General features: G+C 43.0%; 1 protein-coding gene across 2 annotated transcripts; it reads right to left on the bottom strand.

The window, feature by feature from the left end:
- Positions 1 to 2,665: 2,665 nt before the first annotated feature.
- Positions 2,666 to 18,134, bottom strand: LOC144488237 (GPI alpha-1,2-mannosyltransferase 4-like). Of its 2 annotated transcripts, none has more exons than XM_078206276.1 (3): positions 17,940 to 18,134; positions 6,939 to 7,086; positions 2,666 to 4,395 (listed from the first exon to the last, which is right to left on the bottom strand). In XM_078206276.1, the coding sequence occupies exons 2-3, from the start codon at positions 7,051 to 7,053 to the stop codon at positions 2,735 to 2,737; spliced, it is 1,776 nt and encodes a 591-aa protein (XP_078062402.1). In that variant the 5' UTR covers positions 7,054 to 7,086; positions 17,940 to 18,134; the 3' UTR covers positions 2,666 to 2,734. The 2 variants fall into 2 exon arrangements, with proteins under 2 accessions (XP_078062402.1, XP_078062408.1); XM_078206282.1 differs by lacking the exon at positions 17,940 to 18,134 and adding an exon at positions 16,357 to 16,383.
- Between the last annotated feature and the right edge of the window lie 6,434 nt (positions 18,135 to 24,568).

Genomic DNA, 24,568 nt, shown 5'->3' with positions numbered 1-24,568 from the left:
TCCTTCTTTCCAGCATCCGCTACATTCCTTTCTGACAAACTGACTGCTTGCAACAAAACACTGCATCTTAAAGCTGTCCTCCTCAAACATAAAACATATCAATAGCACAGAATCATCTCGAGGAAGAAAGTTTTATTTTTCATTTAGAGAGTTGTTAAGGTCTGGATTGCTCTACTTGAAATCATAGAAGCTGGTTCCATAAATAATTTTGAAAGCAAATTGAATAGATGCTTTAGGATTACGAATTTAGTGGATTACAGACAAAAAATGTGATGTGGGACAAAGCATGACAGCTCTTTCAAAAAGTCAGCACGGGCACAATGGACTAAACAACCTCCTTGTGTGTTGTAATTTGCTATGGTTCTACAATTATATTAGTTGCTACCCAATGTCACCCTTTATAGTCTATCAAAAATCAACCAGTTCCTGCACAATACTTGGGAAATATGTTTGAGTTTCAGATGTTTATTGGTACTAAGAGGTGTCTACTTATGCTGGTGGTTCGTTGTATCAAATGCAGACAATATAGTTGGTGACTGTTATCCTTATGATTTAATCAAATTTTCCAACTGACATGCATAATACCACAAGTTAATGCGGCAGTTCAACAAATGCCGTGACAAGTTGTATCGAGATTACATAACAATGTTTCAGCATCTTATCTAGAATGTAAAGAGCAATAGAACATGGTTATTTAGACAATTTTAGTAACTTTGCACTCAGATTAACAGGTATAAGAAAGAACACACATTGTTAGGTAATTGCATAAGGATAAAGGACGAATCTGCCACTGAATGTCTTACTAAAATGTGCTATATTGCAAATGTACATTTCTACTGGAGACTTTCTCTGCAAAGACAGTCATTTCTCCAATCCTTAATAAGACTATGATATAAATCAATAAACTAAATGTAGAAACCTATATTGGTTTAGGACTCACTTTTTTTTCCCTCAGAATCTGCCAATATTAACAGGGGTCTGTGAAGTAAATTGATAAACTACAATTTCCATCTTTCGCCGCTAATCATGTTTTACTATTTGAATCCTTTCCATAGTGGTCATATAAAAGCCATTTGGAGCCGAGCTAGCTGTGATCAGAGCATAGAGCTAAGTTTAGCAATTGTTTTAAATTTAGAAAAGCTCCATCAAATTAGATTGTATTAGAAGACTTTGTAGCCTCCTCCAACCCCCACAAGCCTCTGAGATCTCTGTGATGTCTCTCAATTCTTGCTGGATATCTCCCATTCTTGTATATCAGCAAAAAGAAGTACGCTCACAAATACCCCACAGAATTAACTATTATAAAGTTTTCAAAAATAAACCTCCAGTTTAGAAGAGTGAGAGGTGACCTCAAAGAAACTGAAGAAATTCTGAGGAGGCTTGACAGGGTAAATGCTGAAATGTTGTTTCCCCTTGGTGAAAGAGCTGGAATTAGGGTTATAGGGCCAAATTTGTTTTCCCAATTTGGGAGTTCAGGGTCAGGAAAAATTCCCAATGTCACTAACCAACTCAGCGGATCTTCTAATTTCCATTCTGGGGGTGGAGTCGGATCAGTAATAACGGGCGTCGAGTTCGCTGCTCCCAAAAAGAAGAATTTGGAGGAAGCCAGAGAGCCTGCTGGGGCAGGCTGGTGAAAAGGCACATCTTGATGCTCTGGAAGAAAAACCCAATAAATCATAACACATCCCTCTAGCCCTCATCTCCCACACATTCCTCGTGCCATTTCTATCCTAACTCAAGCCAAACCACCCCCCCCCCCCGCATATCCTCCATGCCAACCTATCTCTCGTTCCCCACTTTCTGTGACCCCCTCATACTGTCCAGGACAAACTATGCCCCTACCTACCCACCATGGTCCCACATATCCTTCATGTCAATTTATGCCTCTCTACCCATCCTCCAAGGTCCTTTATAGCTCCTGTGCCAACTTAGTGCCAACTCATATCAATCCCATGACTCCTCACCCACTGCCTTTATTCCTCCTTGCCAACTCATTCAGTATCTGCCATGGACACACCTCAGGAGCCATATTGGGATGTAATAAAATCAAGTTCTAAATGTCTACTGATGACCACTTTAAAACCACACTCTCATTGAGAGAAAAACTATTCAATGCGTTTAAATTCCTTCAGTTACTTAACCCATTTGAAGACAACCGTTTGTATTTATAACCTCCCACATCAAAAACAATATTATCATTTGGAGCTGTCAGTCAAACTGTAAGCTTAAAGCACTCACCTCCCACCCTACTGTGATAATAATTGATTGTTGAATTAGTCATGTAGCACTAATCCTATATTGTAGCTGTCCCCATGAACCATGGATGTGCAATCTACAACTCACTCCCATTCCCCCTTGGCAAAAATGGTGGGTACCAGGCTCAGGAGTGCAACTTCTGAAATCGGAGCTCCAGCACCATTTTGGCTAAGTCAGAGACCCCCTTCATCCTCATGGAAACTCAAGCCATCGTCGCAATCACTCAAGACTTAGATGAAGAAGAATTCCTTTACTCAGAATTGTGATTTTTTTTTTTAGAATTCTCGAACCGTTTGGGTTGTGAATGCACAGTCTTTCAGTATATTGAAGGCTGAGGTAGATGACTATTTGAACTCTAGGGGATTAAAAGGATATGGGAGTGGTAGAAAAGTAGAATTGAGGTCAGAGATCAGCCATAATCTTTTTGAACGACAAAGCAATCTTGAAAAGCCAACTCCAGGTCCTATTTTTTATGCCCTTATGTAAATAGAGTTCCATTAAAATTCAGAATCTTTAACTTCTTGTGCACCTTGAAAATATAAAGACTCAGTTGGTTCAATCCATCTTTAGAAAAAAGTAAAGGAATTTCAGGAGGATCTTCCATAGATAAATGAGGGAAGAAGGATGCAACAGTTACCCATTGAAAATCACAACATTTCATAGTGTATTCAACAGTACCAGGTGCAATGATATAGATATTTATTTGGTTATGCTCAGTGTGTTTGGAAGATAAATCGTCGAGTAGCCCATCCACTGTGTTATTGAGGACAGAAACATCAGACCCTCCCAGGTCAATGATTTTGATAGACTCTTGGTCTGATCTGATGTTTAGGAGATACCTCGGAGGCATGTAGGTGTGGTAAAATATCAAATTGTGCTCAGGCTGGTTAGCCATAGGATCCTCTGAATGTAAAGCTTTTTCTAAATAAGACAGACAAGGAATTAATCCACCCTGGTGCATACAGCCAAAAAGTACTGAACATAAAATGTTAAATACAATAATTACAGTTCTCCCTCTCAACACGTCATAATTGAAAGCACCATGTATAACAACTGGTGCAATAAGGGGACTAAGAAACCGTGCTTCCTGATGACTAAATAAGGACAAGATGATTAAGGGAACAAAATAAACCAAAATCAAATACTCAGCAACTGAAGGAGTAGCTTCAGTAACTGAAGGAAAATGTGTTTGTAATTTCTTTTCAAACTGCTGTTTCCTTGGCACATGACATCCACCTGCGCAAACACATTTGTGGATTATAATTCTAAAAGCAGTTATAACAGCTGACAAATGAAGAACACCAAACATCAGAAGCCCATTAACAGTCAGGTGTGTAAACCAAGGATGCCTCCCATGAGTAGAAAGGTTTTCTGGATCCAAGTTATACCGAATAAAATTGAGTGGAGTTAAAAATAGATGTTGGCTTAGATTAACAATGTGTTCATGTCCAGCATTTCCATCTTTCAAGAACCAGTCAATTTCAGAAAACAATGAACCAAAATATAGTGTATCCACAATAATGAAAATGCAAGTGGTTACAATTACAGGTGAAAAAATGCCGAAGGATCTCTTTAATATTGTTCTTAAACTGAATTGAAATGTGCCTTTCTGATCACGGGAAAGCCACAGGAGCATTGGTACTAAAGCATAACTAACGAATGTGGGTCTATTAAAAAAGCCTGAAACTAAAACAATCCCAATAAGATGTTTATTGTTCCTCCTTTCCTTTTTCCTAGGACGTGGTGCTACATGCCCTTGTGTTGTGTCCATTGCCACTAACAGCAGCAGTAATGCAAACAGAACTCCTTCTATAACATTTGAAAATGTCCTGGTGTAAAAAACCAGCATCACGTGTGACCCACTCAGCAGTATTAAAGCATGCCATGGATCTGTTCCCCAGAGACAGGCTAAATGGTATACAGAATAGTCTAGTATAAAGGACAGGCATGTCAGGTAGAATCTGGGGAAAACCAACAAACTGTAGCTGTTTAGAATGCTACCAAAATGGCCAGAATTGTGCAATGTTTTTAGGACTATGAAGGAGAAGCCTGTCGTGACCAGAGGGAACAGGACCGATCGACTGGGGTAGCTGGTATTGAATTCCCAAGGGCGAAAGGTCTTTAAATTTAAAATGTCACCTGTAATGAAAAGAAAGATGTGTTTCAAATGAAAAACTGTACAATTTAAAACAACACTTTCAACACTGTACATAAATAAGAATACGGTACATGCAATTTAAAGTCTTGTTCTAGCCTGTTGGCAAACTGCAGAAAGTGAAAACAACAGTAATCAATCCCTGAAGTACTTGTGTTAAGAACTCTGCTGACGTTAAATGGATGGTATCCCAAAACCCAGAAGGGTAACTTGGAACACCAGTTCTTTGTGGTGAATACTTTCAATTTGGTATAATGTGAGGAAAGATATACAGTGAGGAACGGTCAAGTCTTGTTGTAATCAATTAATAAAGAATATTTATGAACTTAAAAGAAACACACAAGAAAGAGTACAATACAACAGTACATTTAACTATAGTAATGGCTACTCACATGCACCGCAATTTATGAAATTAGCCACTGCTCCCAGCTATCTATGTTTCTGAACTCTGAGAAATTTCCGTTTTCCAAGTAACATCCAGTATTGTATAACTCTCGGAGCTAAATCCAGTATATAGTTACTGCCCAGAAGTTATCTTCCAGCTCAGAAAAACCTTTCTTCAGTTCAGCGTTCTTTTCTCTGAATTTTCTTTTTAAAACAGATGCATTCAGCACAAACTTGTTTTCGGGAGACAAACTGCCTTTCCAGCTGGGTGTGGCTATAATTTTAGCTGCTTCCCAGCTGTACCTCTCTTCCTCCTCTCCTGCTGTACTCAGTTTCCCTGCTATGGATATACTGCTTTCCTATTTGATGTTACACAATTCCGTGGACCAGGTTTCAGTGCGTAGGTGAAAACTATATTCTTCTTTCTCCACTTTAAATTAATCTCTTCAAAAGTTCTAACTTCTATTTTTATACATCATTGTTCATCCCCATGTCACTCAGATAGACATTTGTTTTCCTGCTGCTTTGCTAATTCGCATCTCAAAGTATCCTTTCAAACAAATGCACTCTTATCAATCTCATTCTTCATTTCATTCTATCCAAATTTTACTTTTAATCTTTATTTTACTCAATTCTTGAACCTTTCTTTTACTCCATATCTTGATACATGACATTCTGAACTATTGCTCTTGTGAAAATGCTGACATGATAACTTGTTCTCTTCCCTTCTCTGGAAACAAAAAGGCAATGGTCGAACAGAGAGAGCCAACTTAAAATGGGGACCGTTGAATACACAAAGAAAGGCACTTTGTGCTGCTGTGTAAAATAATGTAACAGAACATCCGTCTGTAAACAGTCACTCACTGAGACAATATTTACTTCCTTCAATTATGTTGCAATTTGCCACTGCGATAACAAAACCCCAAATCTAATACTGCCTAACCAGAAAATATATCACTGGCCAAAGACACCTGTCTATTTTGCAGGTCTGTTTATCAGGTATCTGATTCATCATATGTCTTTGAAATCTGGTGTGATTAGGAACTCTATGACTGCTGATGGCAACTTGTTTAATTTGTCTAATTCACTGGGTCAAGTTTGACATGGCAGAACTCAATGGAGGCTGAGGTGTTGATGAAATTATCCAAAGGTAATTAGAATCTCAAAATAATGCGATGCTGAAATTATTAAAAAGTGTTGATATTTTTAACCTGCTAAATCATCATTGCTTGCATAAAAAATTACATCCTCTCATAAATTTTGTCTTCTGAACCTCTGTGATACAAAAGGCTAACTGCTTGGGCGGCACGGTAGCACAGTGGTTAGCATTGCTGCTTCACAGCTCCAGGGTCCCGGGTTCGATGCTCGGGTCACTGTCTGTGTGGAGTTTGCACATTCTCCTCGTGTCTGCGTGGGTTTCCTCCGGGTGCTCCGGTTTCCTCCCACAGTCCAAAGATGTGCGGGTTAGGTTGATTGGCCAGGTTAAAAAATTGCCCCTTAGAGTCCTGGGATGTGTAGGTTAGAGGGATTAGCGGGTAAGATATGTGGGGGTAGGGCCTGGGTGGGATTGTGGTCGGTGCAGACTCGATGGGCCGAATGGCCTCCTTCTGCACTGTAGGGTTTCTATGATTTCTATGAAATTTTAATCAGTAACTTTGGTCTATCACTGTTGCTTTTTCTGTCCTTGCCAAGAGATAAAGCATATCTATTGGCATCTTTTCCAGATGTGTAATCTGATATCAAAAACATAAATATATAGTATACTTTATGCATTAGACTATGTTATGTCAAATCTACAGAGGCTGACATTTTCATTGAACTTAAGTAAAAAATATTGGGAAGAAGCCCAAAACAAACTTCATTGACTTTGAATCCCACCCCTGACTGGAATTTGTAACTGGGTTTCCACAAAAAGAGTAGTGGTGACTTTTTCAATCTCATTTGCTTTGGCTGTGGTGGACAGGCAGGGTTCCATTTGTCAGAGGTACACCTTCAATCAAGTGGACCAGGCATGTTGAATTTTGTCTTCTGAACCTCTGTGATACAAAAGGCTAACTGCTTGGAGGAAACAAAATTACTCATCATGGCAAAAAAAATATTTGTAGAAAATAGAATTTAAGTAAGTTATCAGAATTTTCTTTACCTGCCACAACCTCCGGAGACTGAAAAAATTCATCAGGATGTATGTAACCGGTTTGTGGGGCCAGACACCACAGCACCCTGAACAACCCAAGTGCCAACCATACCATCCTGAGCATCTTTGGCAAACACCCACTAGAACAGCAGTAGTCCTTTTGATGCAAGTAGAATAAATGTGTAGCAAAAGAAAATATGAAAAATTAATTAGAATATTTCATAGCAAAGAAATTTGATACATGCTATAAAATCTGGGGCAATCATTATATTCACATATCTAGATAGATTCTACCTGTTAGTCCTAACTGTAATAGTGATTTGTGATTATGTCCCTTGAAGTATTAACAATTTGAAACAATGCAAAATAAAACAGTTAATATAATCACTATATGTCCTCAGTGTTAACCAGCAGTTCATAAAATAAAATCTTAGATATCTTCGCACATTTAGAAACATTATCGCAGCAAATAGTGTTGGGTACCACTGTTCTTCTCAATATATATATAAATGGGCTTGAGGATATTAAAATTTGCAAGTGACACAAAAATAAAAGTATGGTTAAATGTGAAGAGCACATTACTGGTTACAAAAGAACACTGATGGATTTGTATTAGAACATAGAACATAGAACATTACAGCGCAGAACAGGCCCTTCGGCCCACGATGTTGCACCGACCAGTTAAAAAAAAAAACTGTGACCCTCCAACCTAAACCAATTTCTTTTCGTCCATGAACCTATCTACGGATCTCTTAAACGCCCCCAAACTAGGCGCATTTACTACTGATGCTGGCAGGGCATTCCAATCCCTCACCACCCTCTGGGTAAAGAACCTACCCCTGACATCGGTTCTATAACTACCCCCCCTCAATTTAAAGCCATGCCCCCTCGTGCTGGATTTCTCCATCAGAGGAAAAAGGCTATCACTATCCACCCTATCTAAACCTCTAATCATCTTATATGTTTCAATAAGATCCCCTCTTAGCCGCCGCCTTTCCAGCGAAAACAATCCCAAATCCCTCAGCCTCTCCTCATAGGATCTCCCCTCCATACCAGGCAACATCCTGGTAAACCTCCTCTGCACCCTCTCCAAAGCCTCCACATCCTTCCTGTAATGTGGGGACCAGAACTGCACACAGTACTCCAAGTGCGGCCGCACCAGAGTTGTGTACAGTTGCAACATAACGCTACGACTCCTAAATTCAATCCCCCTACCAATAAACGCCAAGACACCATATGCCTTCTTAACAACCTTATCTACTTGATTCCCAACTTTCAGGGATCTATGCACACATACACCTAGATCCCTCTGCTCCTCCACACTATTCAAAGTCCTCCCGTTAGCCCTATACTCAACACATCTGTTATTCCTACCAAAGTGAATTACCTCACACTTCTCCGCATTAAACTCCATCCGCCACCTCTCGGCCCAACTTTGCAACCTGTCTAAGTCTTCCTGCAAACTACGACACCCTTCCTCACTGTCTACCACACCACCGACTTTGGTGTCATCAGCAAATTTGCTAATCCACCCAACTATACCCTCATCCAGATCATTAATAAATATTACAAACAGCAGTGGCCCCAAAACAGATCCCTGAGGTACACCACTTGTAACCGCACTCCATGATGAATATTTACTATCAACCACCACCCTCTGTTTCCTATCCGCTAGCCAATTCCTGATCCAATTTCCTAGATCACCCCCAATCCCATACATCTGCATTTTCTGCAGAAGCCTACCATGGTGAACCTTATCAAACGCCTTACTAAAATCCATATATACCACGTCCACTGCCTTGCCCCCATCCACCTCCTTGGTCACTTTCTCAAAAAACTCAATAAGGTTAGTAAGGCACGACCTACCTGCCACAAAACCATGCTGACTATCACCTATCAATTCATTACTCTCCAAATAACTATAAATCCTATCCCTTATAATTTTTTCCAACATCTTGCCGACAACAGAAGTGAGACTCACCGGTCTATAATTCCCGGGGAAGTCTCTGTTCCCCTTCTTAAACAATGGGACAACATTCGCTAACCTCCAATCTTCTGGTACTATACCAGAGGCCAACGACGACCTGAAGATCAGAGCCAGAGGCTCTGCAATCACTTCTCTTGCCTCCCAGAGAATCCTTGGATAAATCCCATCCGGACCAGGGGATTTATCTATTTTCAGACCCTCCAGAATATCCTGCACATCCTCCTTATCAACTGTAATACTGTCTATTCTACTCCCTTGCAACCCAGTGTCCTCCTCAGCTATATTCATGTCCCCTTGCGTGAACACCGAAGAGAAATATTGGTTCAATGCTTCACCAATCTCCTCCGGTTCCACACATAACTTCCCTCTGCCATCTATAACTGGCCCTAAACTTGCCCTAACCAACCTTCTGTTCTTGACATACCTATAGAACGCCTTAGGATTCTCTTTAACCCTATCCGCCAAAGTCTTCTCATGTCCCCTTTTAGCCCTTCTAAGCTCGCTCTTCAACTCCCTCTTAGCCAATCTAAAGCTTTCTAGTGCACTACCCGAGTGCTCACGTCTCATCCGAACATAAGCCTCCTTTTTCTTTTTAACCAACAAAGAAACTTTTTTGGTGCACCACGGTTCCCTAGCCCTACCAATTCCTCCTTGCCTGACAGGGACATACCTATCACAGACTCGCAGTAGCTGCTCCTTGAAAAAACTCCACATGTCGGACGTTCCCAGTCCCTGTAATCTCCTAGTCCAACCTATGTTTCCTAATTCTCTCCTAATAGCCTCATAATTACCCTTCCCCCAACTAAAACCACTGGCCCGAGGTTCAAGCCTATCCCTTTCCATCACTAAGGTGAACGTAACCGAATTGTGGTCACTATCACCAAAATGCACACCAACTTCCAAGTCTAGCACCTGGTCTGGCTCATTTCCCAGCACCAGATCCAATATAGCCTCACCTCTAGTTGGCCTGTCTACATACTGAGTCAAAAAACCTTCCTGCACGCTTTGAACAAAAACTGACCCCTCTAACGAGCTAGAGCTATAACAATTCCAGTCAATATTAGTCAAGTTAAAATCCCCCATAACAATTGCCCTATTACTTTCACTCCTAAGCAGGATTGACTCCGCAATCCTTTCCTCAACCTCTCTAGAACTTTTAGGAGGTCTATAAAAGACTCCCAACAGGGTGACCTCTCCTCTCCTATTTCTAATCTCCGCCCATACTACCTCAACAGATAAGTCCTCATCAAACCTCCTCTCTGACACTGTGATACAATCTCTGACCAATAATGCTACCCCTCCCCCTCTTCTACCTCCTTCCCTACTTCGACTAAAACATTTGAACCCCGGGACCTGCAGCATCCATTCCTGCCCCTGCTCTATCCATGTCTCTGAAATAGCCACAACATCGAAGTCCCAGGTACTGATCCACGCTGCAAGTTCACCCACTTTATTGCGAATACTCCTGGCATTGAAGTATACACATTTCAAACCCTGCTCCACCCCACCTCTGCAATGCCGTGCATTGCAGTCCCCATCCATGCATCCCTCACTTTCAGCCCCACTACTCAGGATCCCTCCCCCCCCCCGAATCAGTTTAAACCTCCCTGCATGGCCTTAGCAAATTTACCCCCCAGGATATTGGTCCCCTTCTGATTAAGGTGTAGACCATCCTTCTCATAGAGGTCACACCTTCCCCAGTACGAGCCCCAATTGCTTAAGTACCTGAACCCCTCCCTCCTGCACCATCCCCTCAGCCATGAATTCAAACCTTCCCTCTCCCTATTCCTCTCTAAACTATCCCGTGGTACAGGCAAGAGTCCAGAGATAACCACTCTGTCAGTCTTGGCCTTTAGTTTCCACCCCAACTCCATAAATCCCTGCCTAATATCCCCTTCCCCTATCCTCCCTATGTCGTGTGTCCCCACATGTACAATAACTTGTGGTTTATCTCCCTCCCCCCTAAGAGTCCTGAATACCCTGTCAGACACATCCCGGACCCCAGCCCCTGGTAGGCAACACACCAACCCTGAGTCCCTACCTTTAGTTCCGACCCTCCTATCTGTCCCCTTAATTGTGGAGTCCCCAATCACAAGGCCCAGTCTTTTACAGCCCCTAACCACCTGAGCTTTCTCACTCAGCTCACCCCCAGAGATCTGCTCTCTATGCTCAGTTGATTCCTCCTCAACTGTAGCCTCCAGCACCGAAAACCTATTATGGAGGGGAACCGCCCCAGGGGATTGTCTTCCCGATTGCTTCTTACCCCTCCTCCTGGCATTGACCCAAGCCTCATTTCTAGGAGTTACTATTTCTCTATAACTCCTATCAACTTCCACCTCCGCCTCCCGAATTATGCGGAGTTCCTCTACCTCCCCCTCCAGCTCCTTTACACGCTCCTCCAGAAGCTGCAATCTAATGCACTTCTTACAACTAAAATCTCCTGAAACACTACTGGATTTCCTCACCACATACATCCCACAGGAGATGCAGCATACTGCCTGAACTGCCATCCCTGAAGCCATTACCAGCAAGAAAAAAGAAAAAAAGAAAACAAAAAAAACAAAAAACTTCCCCACACTTATAATTAGGTTAGAGGAGGATGGAAGGGTGGGATCCTCTACCAGTGTAGAGGATCGGGTATCTCCTCTGCACCAATTTATAGGGCGAGGGGCCCGAGAGAAAAAAAAAACTACTACTGAGGGGGAACCTCCCAGGTAACTGACTTTTAAAGTTAAAATAAAAACCCTTCCCAGACTCCTTTGCTGCCCACTTCTAGTTTACACTTTAAAATTGAAAAACTGCTGTTAAAGTAAAGGCCAAAAAAATACACACACTAGCTGACTAATTAAATAAATAAACAATTCAAATTAATCCAAATTATCCAAATATTAATATAAATGTAAGTGGACATTTGATTATCAACACCATTTTAAAGATTTTTACAAAAATATTGTTAATTGAATGATACTTTCTCTCAATTTCAGTGTTGATAAAAGTTTAAAAAAACAAAAACAAGCCTTTTAGTTACCATCAATGTCTGTGAGCGATTTAAATGATCGGGTAGCTGACAATACAGAAGCCATAAACACCATAATATGTGATGTCATTTTGGCTGGCAAAACAATGTACCTTTTTATGACTTTTGATCCAAGCAAGTTTTCAGGAGAATTTTATTTTTGTGATTAAAACTTTCACAAGTTCTAGCTGTTCTGTTAAAAATAATAATTGCCAAGGAAATATATAGATATCTGATATTCTTTTTAATTAGAAACACATTTTGTTATCTATTTTTAAAACATTGATCATGAGAAAAAGTGCGTTTGATCAATCAAGGTCAACAACCACATGTGAGTCTTTAATAAGCCGCATATAGCTCATGACCCACAGGTTGCCAACCCAGGAACTGGTCAGTTGGGCTGGATACTTTAAACACTGTGTGATGTGAAGGGTTTTATGGTGGCTTTTATATTTTTGCATCCCCATGCATGGATTTTGTTTCCCTAACACTGGGCTTCTCATTGTCCTTTACTTCCCCTTTCGCATTAGTGGTCACACAAAATGTTTTTGCCTTCTTGACCAACATCCAGTGCTGCATGAGTTGAAATGTCCTCCGGTTAAACATTGGGAAGATGGAAGCCATTGTCCAGCTCTCATCACAAACCGCTTTTCCTAGCCACAAGTTCCAATGCCTCTTTTGCTGCTGTGTCAGGCTGAACCAGATTGTTATCATCACTGGCATCCTATTTGGCCCTGAGCTGAGCTTCTGGTCTGAAAGATTCTGCATCACAAGGTGTAATAACTCTTTGGAGGCAGAAGTCCCTTCATTAAAATCCCTTTGTGTACTGCTGTTAGAGTTTGTAAATAGAGTGCTAGCAGTTAGCAGTCTACTTCCGGGGGTGTCAGAGGAACTGACACTCCTGGTTAAGTACAAGGAAAAGATTCGCTGACTGGCCCATCAACGGGATGCTTAATCAGGGAGTTCATACTCCAATAGGCCAACCTCAATGGTCTGACTGAAGTCAAGGACTCCCCATTTCCTCCCTCAGTTACCAATGCCTCAATTCAAAAATCTCACCCTAGTGTTCAAATGCCTCCACGGCCACTCCCATGTCTAAATCTGTAATCTCTTTCAGCCTGACAACCTTCTGAGAATTCTGTTCTTCTAACTCTGATCTTTTTGGTATCATTCATTTCTTTCATCCAACAATAGGTGGTCAAGCTTTCTGCCATCTAAGCCATAAACTCTACAATTCCCTCCTTAATCATAGATATCATAGAAACCCTACAATGCAGAAAGAGGCCATTTGGCCCATCGAGTCTGCACCGACCACAATCCCACCCAGGCCCTACTCCCATATCCCTACATATTTTACCCGCTAATCCCTCTAACCTACACATCTCAGGTCACTAAGGGGCAATTTGTAGCATGGCCAACCAACCTAACCCGCACATCTTTGGACTGTGGGAGGAAACTGGAGCACCCGCAGGAAACCCACGCAGACATGAGGAGAATGTGCAAACTCCACACAGGCAGTGACCCAAGCTGGGAATCGAACCCAGGTTCTTGGAGCTGTGAAGCAGCAGTGCTAACCACTGTGCCGCCCACGTGCCATCCTCTCGTTCTTCCTCTAAGTTGTTTTTTTAAACGTATGTCTTTCACCAAACCTTTGCTCACTTGTACCAATGTCTCCTCCATTGGCTTGGTACTTATTTCACTTTGTGACACTGTTAAAAACATTATTTAAATACAAGTTGTTGCTGTACATTGGGCTAGGTCCTGTTGATTCCAAATTCCATGTATTTTTCCAAGATCTCGGGGGATAGGAAGTGTAAAAATGTTTGTCCACCTATGTGAGCCATAGCCAGTTAGTTAAATGCTTGAATAAAAAATGATCCAAATGACCATAATAAACATCCCTCTTCTCGCTGAATGTCATGCTAATCCAGGTGGTAAATATTGTTCTTGTGTCATAAAATGTGTCAACTTGCACAGCCTTTGCAGATTAGAGGTATTTTATTGGTCTGTGATAAGATCAATAAAAGTATATTAATTTGACTGTACCTCAGGAAGTTGCAAAAGGCTAATTGCCAATCTTCAACACAGTTGTGCGTCCACTTCGCAGGATTCATATCAGTTAAACAGTGTCAGCAAGGAAGATTTGGAAATACTCACGTCTTAGGCCAAGATTGCCCAAACCTTTCCAGTCATGGAACCCCTTTGACCTCCTAAGGGTGCTGACACTAGGAAAATGTATCGATTTTGCTTCCAATTTCCATCCCTCTCAGCTTCACATGGTTCATAACCAACAGTTGCCTTGCCTTCCCTTCCTTGACATCTTTGTCTCCATTTCCGGTAATAGATCGACCAGCAATATTTATTACAAACTCACCTACTCCCAAGCTACCTCGACTACAGGTCTTTACACCATGCTTCCTGGAAGGACTTAATCACATTCTCCTATTTTCTTCAACTACATCACATGTTATGATTATGTCACCATCGCAAATGGCACTACTGACATGTCTGCTTTTTTGCATAACTGAGGTTTTCCCAATGTGGTTGATAGGACACTCAATCAGATTTAACTATTTCCCTCATTTCTGCCCTCATCTCCTTCCAGAACCAGGATGTGGTCCCCCTTGTCCTCAAATTCAGAACTAGGATGTGGTCCCCCTTGTCCTCAAATTCCATCTCACCAGCCTCCACATTCAAAAAATCATTCTCTGCCATTTTCACCAACTCCAACATGATGCCACCCAGAGCACATTCTTGTCTCAACACCACTTTTAGCATTCCTCAGGGACCACTCCCTCCCTGACACCATGGTCCACTCTTCTATCAAGCCAAAATTCTCATTCCCTTCCCATGGCATCTTCCCTTGCAGTTGCAGAAGGTGCAACACCTGCCCCTTTACCTCCGCCCTCCACATCTTTTAAGGCCAAAACACTCCTATCAGGTTTAGCAGTGTTTCACTTGCACCTCCTACACGCTGCTTCCAATGTGGTCTCCTCTACAATGGAAAGGCAAAATGCAAACTGGGTGACCAATTTGCAGAACACCTAAACTCAGCCTGTAGGAGGACCTGAACCTTCCTGTTGTTTTCCACAATAACTCAGCACTTTTCTCTAATGCCCACATGTCCATCCTTGTCCTGCTGCAAAATTCCACTGAAACAAAACGCAAACTTAATGAGCAACATCTCAACTTCTGATAAAGCACATTACAACCCTCAGAACTCAACATTAAGTTCAACAACTTTACACTGTGACCTTTCTCCTCCATCTTAAACCCTTAGTTTTATATCCCATACATTTCTTGCCTCAATGCAAAAACCCTCCTTCGAAACATTAACTCAGTTTTCTCTTCCTGCAGATTCTGCCAGACTTGCTGACATTTTCCAGTATTATCCGCTTTTGATTCAGATTCCAGCATCCACAGTATTTTGCTTGTTTTAGTGTTTAATTCACCACCATTTCTCTTCCAGGAATGCCTACTGTAAAGAAAGACTGCTTTTCTCTCCGATGAGACTTCCCTGTGTCTCTTTTACTACGTTCATCTTCATTGCTTTTCATTTCCCTCTTGGTGTTTACCAAAACTCGCTTTCTCAGCCACATTTCCTTCCACACCGACTGTCTCTGTCTCTAACTCGCCTCATGTGGTTCCCAATTGAAGTTCTTTCCCTCATGTCTTGAATCCACCCAGTATTACAGATACTGGGGCAGCACGGTAACACAGTGGTTAGCACTGCTGCTTCACAGCTCCAGGGACTTGAGTTCGGTTCCCGGCTTGGGTCACTGTCTGTGTGGAGTTTGCACATTCTCCTCATGTCTGCGTGGGTTTCCTCCGGGTGCTCCAGTTTCCTCCCACAGTCCAAAGATGTGCGGGTTAGGTCGATTGGCTATGCTAAAATTTCCCCTTAGTGTCCTGAGATGAGTAGGTTAGAGGGATTAGCGGGTAAATATGTAGTAATATGGGGATAGGGCCTGGGTGGGATTGTGGTCGGTGCAGACTCGATGGGCCAAATGACCTCTTTCTGCACTGTAGGATTTCTATGATTCTATGAGCCCTGGGATATACAACATTCCTCGGATTGTTGTTCTCATCCCATTCTGAGATCCACATTCAGTGCCAAGTGTCTCCATACGTACACACTCAACCTCTCTCAATGCTGTCCTTGTCCCCTGTTCCATTTTATTCTTCATCACATCCGATGCCTTAACAAGAAGATTTTTTCTCTTCCTTTCAGGTACTAAGGAACACAAGCTCCAACAACTTCCAGGTAGCAAAGCCTTTCTGGGATCCTTCACACCTTCTCTACACTCTGACACCATTCCTTCTTTTCATCTCGTTTATTTACCATACACTCCAATCAGCCCCTTTTCGATGCTGAACATTCTGTACTCAGCAAAGGCCTCAGTTTCATCTCCAGACGCCCTCACCTCAATCAATTTCGGGCTCAGCACAATTCTGAATTCTTCTTCCATTGCCTCCATATCCATGCTCACTACTTTGGGCAGGAGTCTTCCCCGCATTCAATGGATCTCCTCACCCACTTGCAGTATTCTCCCTCTACCTGGACCTCACCCTCTGGCCTCCAATCTACTCTTTATCTTTTATTGAGAACTGTTGGCACAACATCAGCCCTCTCAATCTCTCTGCCCCTCTCACCACTCCAACGTGTTTTCCTCTGAACTTGCTACACTCCGTTCTCTTAGGTCCTAACCCTGACCTTGTGATCAAACTGCTGACATTGGCGGTGGCACTGATATCTGCTGTACTGACCTCTGAGGCTGAGCACCAACTCTCAGACACGTTCTCCTAAATTGCCCTGGACCGTGACATCACCGTTAAACATAAACCATTGTCTCCAGGACTGTCACTGACCTCATCGCCTCTGAGGATCTTCCCTCCATAATCTCCAACATCATAATCCCCAAACCCCGCACAGCATGCTTCTATCTCCTTCCCAAAATCCACAAATAGAACTGCCCTGGCAAACCCATTGTATCAGCCTGCTCCTGCCCACAGAACTAATTCTTGCCATCTTGACTCCATCCCCTTCCTTTTTTCAATCTCTTCCCACTCACATTCGAGATTCCTCTGATGGTCTATGTCACAGAAACAATCTCCAATTCCCTGGTGCTAACCGCCTCCTTTTCATCATGGATGTCTAATCCGTCTGCATCTATATCCCCCGACAGGAGGGTCTGAGGGCTCCACACTTCTTGCTTGAGGAGAGGTCTAAAAATCCCAGTCCACCAACACTCTCATCTGCCTGGCTGAACCTCTTCTGCCACTAATTCCACTTTAACTTGGCTCACTTCCTGCAAATAAATGGTATGGCTATGTGTAGCCATATGGGCCACAGTTATGCCTGCCTTTTTGTGGATTTTGTGGAACATTCCTTGTTCCAGTCCTGCTCAGGCCCAGTCCTGCAATTCTTTTTACATTACATCAATGACTGTATTGGTGTTGCTTTGTGGTTCCATCTGGACCTGGGAAAATTTATCGATTTTGCTTCGAATTTCCAGCCGTCCCTCACCTTCAAACAGTTCATCGCCAATATTTCCATTGCCTTCCCTTCCTTGACCTGTCTTCATTTCTGATGATAGACTGACCACCAACATTAATTACAAATCCACCGTCTCCCACAGCTACCTCGACTACAGGTCCTTGCAACCTGCTTCCTGTAAGGACTCCATCCCATTCTCCCATTTTCTCCACCTCTGTCGCAAGTGTTATGATGACACCACAGTTAAAAATGGCACTTTTGACATGTCTGCCTTTTTCCTGAACCAAGTTCCCCCCAACCCCGTGGTTGAAAGAGCTCGCAACTGCATTCGATCCATTTCCTGCACCTCTGCCTTCCCCTTCCTCCCAAAACCTTTATCGGGCCCCAGATGCTACCAGATTTCCTGAGTGTTTCTGGTATTCTCTGCTTTCGTTTCAGATTCCAGTAACCACAATATTTTGCTTATTTTACTCTTTAATCCATTGCCACTTCTTTTACAGGAATGCCTACCTTGAAGAATTATTACTTTTCTCTCTGACAGGATTTCCGCTTGTTTATTTTACCAACTTTGCTTCATTGCTTTCCATTTCCCCACGGATGTTTGACAAGGTTGTAGATGTTGTAGGTTCCCTGAATCACTGACAAGAGGACTTTTAACAAGATAGCTTTTTTCACTGCTTAAACATTTGTGCTCTGTCCGCTCTCCCGGATATAACCTCCTCTTTCTGCCCTCGTGACTTCTTTTCATAGCCGTGTCATCACGTTCTCATGTGACCATTCGGTCTACTTCTTTCCTGTTTAGTTGGAACACCAGGTGACTTGAGGTATAAGTGGGCGCAACAGGAAACCATGTATAGACCACTGCGTGACATATAATCAAACGAGCGCATATTACTTACATATATGTAACATATATATATTGAGGTACGGATTGTAGCAATTGGTGCATAGCCATCACATCTCCTTCTCTCTCCCTTTTTCTGCTGGAAAGAAAACTGAAATTGAAAAAACAGTGGTAATAAAGTCCTGGAATCTTGTGTTTGGCCTGCTCAGAAGTCCTGAGACTGTCGTTACACTAGTTGGTGGTGTTGTAGTCTTTCTGTGGCCAGTGTCCTCATTGCTAGGCACATGGGATGTTTCATCTGTATGTTCCATCAAAGGTTCACTGCATCGGCCTCTGTAACTATCAGCATGTCTGCTGGTGCAGGGGGCCCGGATGACTTAAGTGCCATGTTAGGTGTTTGTGGTGGGTCTGATACATGCAGGAGATGACGGTAATTGTGTACATAGTGGTCTCCGCCTGAGGCTGCCACGCGACTTCGATTGCAGGGCATTGCTGTGTACACTGCCAACTTGTCATGGCCAAGTCTGTGGGCATCTCGATCATAGTGCGTTTTGCTTCTCAATCTGCGTTGCAGGAGAGCATCATTCCCGTTGTTTTCAAGTTTGAGCTACAGCAGAGCCTTGGCAGTAGCGACTGTGGTCCTGTTGCGCCTGGAAGAGTTATTGTGCTGACGAAGGCAGATTCTGCCATGGTAGATTTTGCAGGCTAAGGAGTGCAGCATAGTAGTCTGTTCAATTCCTTGCACATTTCTCTGGAAAATGTTTGGCTGAGCGTATCATCCATTCCGCTAGGCCGTTTGACTGTAGATATGGGGGCTGCTCCTGATATGCTCAAAGTCACGTGTGTGCAAAGTTGCAAAATTCAGCAGACAAATTGGCAAATGTTGTCTGTCATGAGTCTCTGTCGGATGCCATGTCTTTTAAGCTTTATGACTGTTTCACTCGTCATGTTTGACAGGTAGTCACGTTCAAACCACCCAGAATACAAATCAACTAAGACTAAATGTGTTGTTTACTATTCCACTCAAAGATGCCAGCTGCTGTAAATGACCATGGGAGGTCTGGGACCTCGTGTAAAGCAGCTTCCTACGCTGGATGCGCTTGAGTACATTGCACAGTGTGCATTTGGAGATTTTCCTTTTCATCTCCATGTACATGGGGAGCCAGTACGGTGATTTTTTGGCCCTGTATCTGGTTGCTTCCAACCTGGGGTGCCTTTGATGCAGTTATTGTGTGTAGTACCTCTAGAGAGCAGTTTTTTTTTTTCCGGAACCTTCTGGACAAGTAGCAAAAGAGCTATAACCGTATCTGGTTGCTTCCAACCTGGGGTGCCTTTGATGCAGTTATTGTGTGTAGTACCTCTAGAGAGCAGTAGGGATGACAAATCGCAGGCCACGCAGTATTAGTCCATCCTGTAGTTAGTTTATCTCTGATGGTGAAGAATATGCGGAGCTCATGAGGAAGCTCCCTTGAGGATTCTGGCCAGCTCCTCATAGTGACGCCATGCAGTTGCCTACATGTGATATCTGCCTGTAAGTTCCTGAATTCAATGAGAGCACAGCACCTCTAGTCCCATAATTATGAGTGATCTGTTTCAATAGCTGCAGGACAACCATATATTACGTAATGAAACTTCTAACAGAAGACTAAAGCAATGTTATTTTTCAATCTGCGCATCTCCGCATCAGTGGCCTTATCCCCAGCTCCATCTTATTCCTCGTTTCATACAATGCTTTAACAAGAAGCTTTTCCTCTTCTCTTCAGGTACTCAGGAACACAAGCTCCTATTTCTTATGGATAGCAATGTCCGTGTGGGACTCTCCATCTCTTCCAGTCCATCAGATACCATTCCTTAATTTCATCCAAACCCTCGCCATTTATTCACTGTATCCTCCGACCTAGTCCTTACTAAGCCTTACTTGTGACTAATAAATAAACTTTTAACTTTTTTTTCTGTCTATCTGGAAGGTGGAGGACCAACACTTCATCTTCCAATTAGACATGTCACAGCCCTCAGGCTCAACGTTAAGTTCAATATTTTTATACTGTGACCTTCCTCCTCCATCTCAATTTTTTTTCTATCCTATACATTTATTGTTTCACTGCAACCTCTCTCCACCCCCCCACCCCCCCCCCCCCTCAACTTCTCCATGGGGCTACCTGACCCTATTTCTTAAGTTTTTTGGATCTTGTTGCAATCTGTCTCAACTACACTATAATATCCATTACACTTTCCCTCTCTTTAATTCTGATACGGACCTGAAACACTAATGCGTTGTTCTCTTCCTACAGATACTATCAGGCCTGCTCAGCTTTTCCAGCATTCTGTGCTTTTGATTTAGTCTCCCAAAAAGCTTGTCCTAGAAACATGGGATGAAAGGCATCCCTTAAGGGATAAACTCTTTTTAAAAAAGGGACAGTTTCTCACTAACTTGGGCGGCAAGGTAGCACAGTGGTTAGCACTGCTGGCTCACAGCACCTTGAACCCGCGTTCGATTCCCAGCTTGGGTCACTGTCTGTGCGGAGTTTGCACTTTTTCCCCATGTCTGCGTGGGTTTCCTCCAGTTTCCTCCCACAGTCTGAACAATGTGCTGGTTAGGTGCATTGGCCATGAAAAATTCTCCTTCAGTGTACCCAAACAGGCGTCGAAGTGGTGATGTTCACAGTAACTTCATTGCAGTGTCAAGGTAAGCCTACTTGTGCCATTAATAAATAAATTTAAAACTTAACCCTGCTTGAACCATCCCACAGTCTCACTCATACCATTTGTCCAAGCGCACTGCCCACCTGGACCATAAGACTGTGTTTCCCCCCCCACCTCCCCCGGCAAATAAAACTAAATCAATCTGGACAGATTATTTGACAGTTTTTTTTACGTACATCCAATATCTTTACCAGTAACAATTGAAAATATTCCAAGAGCACTTTTTAAAAAAAAAATACGCTTTCTCTTTAATGATCCAATAATGGGCTACAGCAGCAGTGTGCTGGAGATTAATTGCCCACCTCTGGGTCAATACTGGAGGGTTGGCAGCTGGCATGCAAGTGACCCACAATCCCAATGGACGCCGCAGGGCACTCTGGGGATTGTAGTCCAATGACGAACCTTTATGACGTCAGACGTCCCGGGGCTTTCACGTCCCGGCACGCTGTATGACACCCCCCTCCTCAGCACCGCGAGCTCTGGGCTGGGCTCCATCATGGGTAGAGTGTTGGCCAGGATAAAGAGCGCGGCAGATAGTCCAGGGCCAGCAATTGGAATTGGGGGGGGGGGGGGGGGAAAGAGGGGTGGGGGCAACAGAGTGTTTTTTTTTCCTCGTGGGCATTCAGGAGCAGCGAGTGGTCTTGGCTGAGCAGGGGCAAAGGCGGAATGTCCATCTCCACCTTACTGGTGATCATCCTGGCGCCGCTGCCCGCTGCCTCACCCCGGGCGGTGAAGCCGCTCCGGCCGCCAATTCAAATCGTCGCGCGCTCAACGGCAACCAGCCGGATTTGATTGGCTAGTCAAGCAGCCAATGAGGGCTGGCCAGTGTTAAAGGCGCAGGTTTCCCTTAAACATATATCGTGTCCTCCGAAAATAAATACATGAGCTCATATTTAAAGGCTTAGGATGTGTGGGTTATGCCTTCTAACTCTCAGAAGAATCAGGATATTGATTTTGATTATCAAAATGAATGGCAAAGCAGGCTCGAAGGGCCAAATGATCGACTGCTGCTTTTTTTTCTACATTCATGTTTCTTTTACGTTTTTAAAAAAGTTTATTTATTAGTGTCACAAGTAGGCTTACATTAACACTGCAATGAAGTTACTGTGAAAATCCCCTAGTCGCCACGCTCTGACACCTGTTCGAGTACACTGAGGGAGAATTCAGCATGGCCAGTGCACCTAACCAGCACGTCTTTCGGACCGTGGGAGGAAACTGGAGCACCCGGTGGAAACCCACGCAGACACAGGGAGAACTTGCAGACTCCGCACAGTGACCCAAGCTGGGAATCGAACCTGGGTCCCTGGCATTGTGAGGTAGCAGTGCTAACCAAAATAATCATACTTTTACTAACATTGAAAATGTTGGAACTTCACCAACTATGTTTCTTACAGCTCCCCACGTGGCTGCTGGACAGACTGTTGTTCACCATAGTCACTAAAGTCACCATAGTCTCAGATTACCATGAGAGAGCGCTAACTGGTGGTGATTTAACCAGTGGATCACCACACCTCAGACGAGCAGTAATGTTGAGAAGACGGGGCCTCTGTGAATAACCTCAGCTGGTATGGGAATTGAACTCTCCATCACTAACCAGCCACCCAGCCAACTAAGCTAACCAACTCCCCAATTGCAGCAGTAAATGAAGTACTGTGGATGTACATCTGCATAAACAATTAGTTCCTAGCTCTTTACAAATAATATAGTATCCACACACTGTTGAGTGGGCACAAAATGATGTCAAGCAATTTTCAGAAATTTAAGTAGCTATAAATTTAGTACAAAAGTGATATGCTCAAAAATGAGTTATGATGAATCATCCATCTGAAACATTAATTCTTTCTCCACCAATTACTATTTCCAGCATTTCTGACTTTGTTATAGCAAGAAGTCTAGGTTGAGGTTTAAATTTGCCAAACTCACATCTCCAAACTGTCTTAAAGCTCTTTGAGTGATTCTCATCACTTGTAAGTTCATTACATCTGGCATTATTAATGTATCACATTTCCCTCCTCTCACTTATGAATTAGAAGCTTGTAGCTTCAATTCCCACTTGAGAGACTGGGGCACAAATCTAGATTGACACCGCAGTGTAGTAGTGAGGGAGTGCAGCATTGTCAGAGGTGTCTTCTTTCAGATGAACCATTAAATCATGGTTTGTTATAAGGAAAACTATCCTGACACACAAATTTTGTCCATTGGGATTTTTAAAAATTGAAATGGCTGGAGAAGCAGTTGATGTCGATGTTAATATTCCATTCAATGGCTTCAGCTGATGCAGTGTGAATTGTCAAGCCACTAAAAAAGGATCTTTCAAGACAGAAGTTCAGCATATGGGCAATGGTCTAACTTGGATGGCGAGTCAAATTTGAGCCATTCCTCACGTGGAGCAATCTATCAAGTGGTTGTGGGTTGTCCAGATTTTGCATGGAAAGTTGAGATCTGGGACATCACCACTTGGGCCTGTTACCAGATCGCGTGTGATGATATTTATAGTCAATCAGGAGGTATGGCATCAAGAGGTGGGTGTGTTTTTCACTACAGCACAGTTTTACTTGGAGCTGGTGTACTTGGTCACCACCTTTGTCCCCTCAAACACAGCGTGCTTGGCCAGTTCCTCAGGCAGCAGCAGTCTGGATCTCCCAGGAGCTAATGGTCTGCCACGTATTATAATGGGCCAGGTGGGAAGCCTTGCCTGTGATACGCTCAAAGACTGGGAGGAATGCAGTAAGAGCTAGGGAAAAACTGGAGAGAGTGGGAAGAAAGCAGCAAGAGCTGGGGGGGGGGGGGGGGGGCTGCGAGGAGAGGTGCAGGAAAAGCTGAGGGAGGAAGTGGCACAAGTGTGCCGGGTGGAGGTGGAGAGAGAGCCAGGGGTCCGTTTGGCCTGGTGTGCTCCATAGTCTCTCCACATATCAGCAGCAAACATAGTAGAGAAACAGGCTGTGATTTGAGGGGGCAGCCCTTTGCAGAATTATTTGACTGGTCTTACCAACATTTTGATTAGTGGATCCAGGGACCGCAAAAAGGAGCTTCACAGGTCACATTATGGCCCTCGGTTTACAGGCTGGATGAGCCTGCTTTAACATCTATCCCTTAATGTAAAATCAAGACTACTTTTTCTGTCTAGTACAGACCTTACTGATGTACTTATAATTATTCATTTTTCACCCCCAGCATGAGCTGGCAATGTTTTCCTAAAACTGGTATTCTGCTCACAATCTTTTTTATTCCTTCATAAGATGAGAGCATTGCTGGCAAGGGCAGAATTTACATCCCATCTGTTGTCACTTGAATTGTGCATAAGCATCATTTCCTGTAGTCAAAGGAATTAATTACCAAAACATTTCTAAAATTTGTGAATTATCATCTCCATCCCTTTACAACATGGGGGTTACCAATTTGTTTTCCCCTCTAATTGCCTAAAAGGGCTCCTTATTGAATGAGAATGTTCTAATAGGATTAAATGAGGATATTCTCTGTCCTGAAATTGTGTAAAGTTTTGAAAATCTTAGGCTCTAGAATAATCACTAATGTTTGGTCTTTATGACTATTCTGTTCTGCAGATTTCCCTAAATAAAATTTAACACTTGCT

Source organism: Mustelus asterias, chromosome 3 (genome assembly GCF_964213995.1).
Source record: "Mustelus asterias chromosome 3, sMusAst1.hap1.1, whole genome shotgun sequence".
NCBI classification, from domain to species: domain Eukaryota; kingdom Metazoa; phylum Chordata; class Chondrichthyes; order Carcharhiniformes; family Triakidae; genus Mustelus; species Mustelus asterias.
The sequence above is the reverse complement of the archived record's forward strand: the minus strand, read 5'-3'. Positions and strand labels throughout refer to the sequence as shown.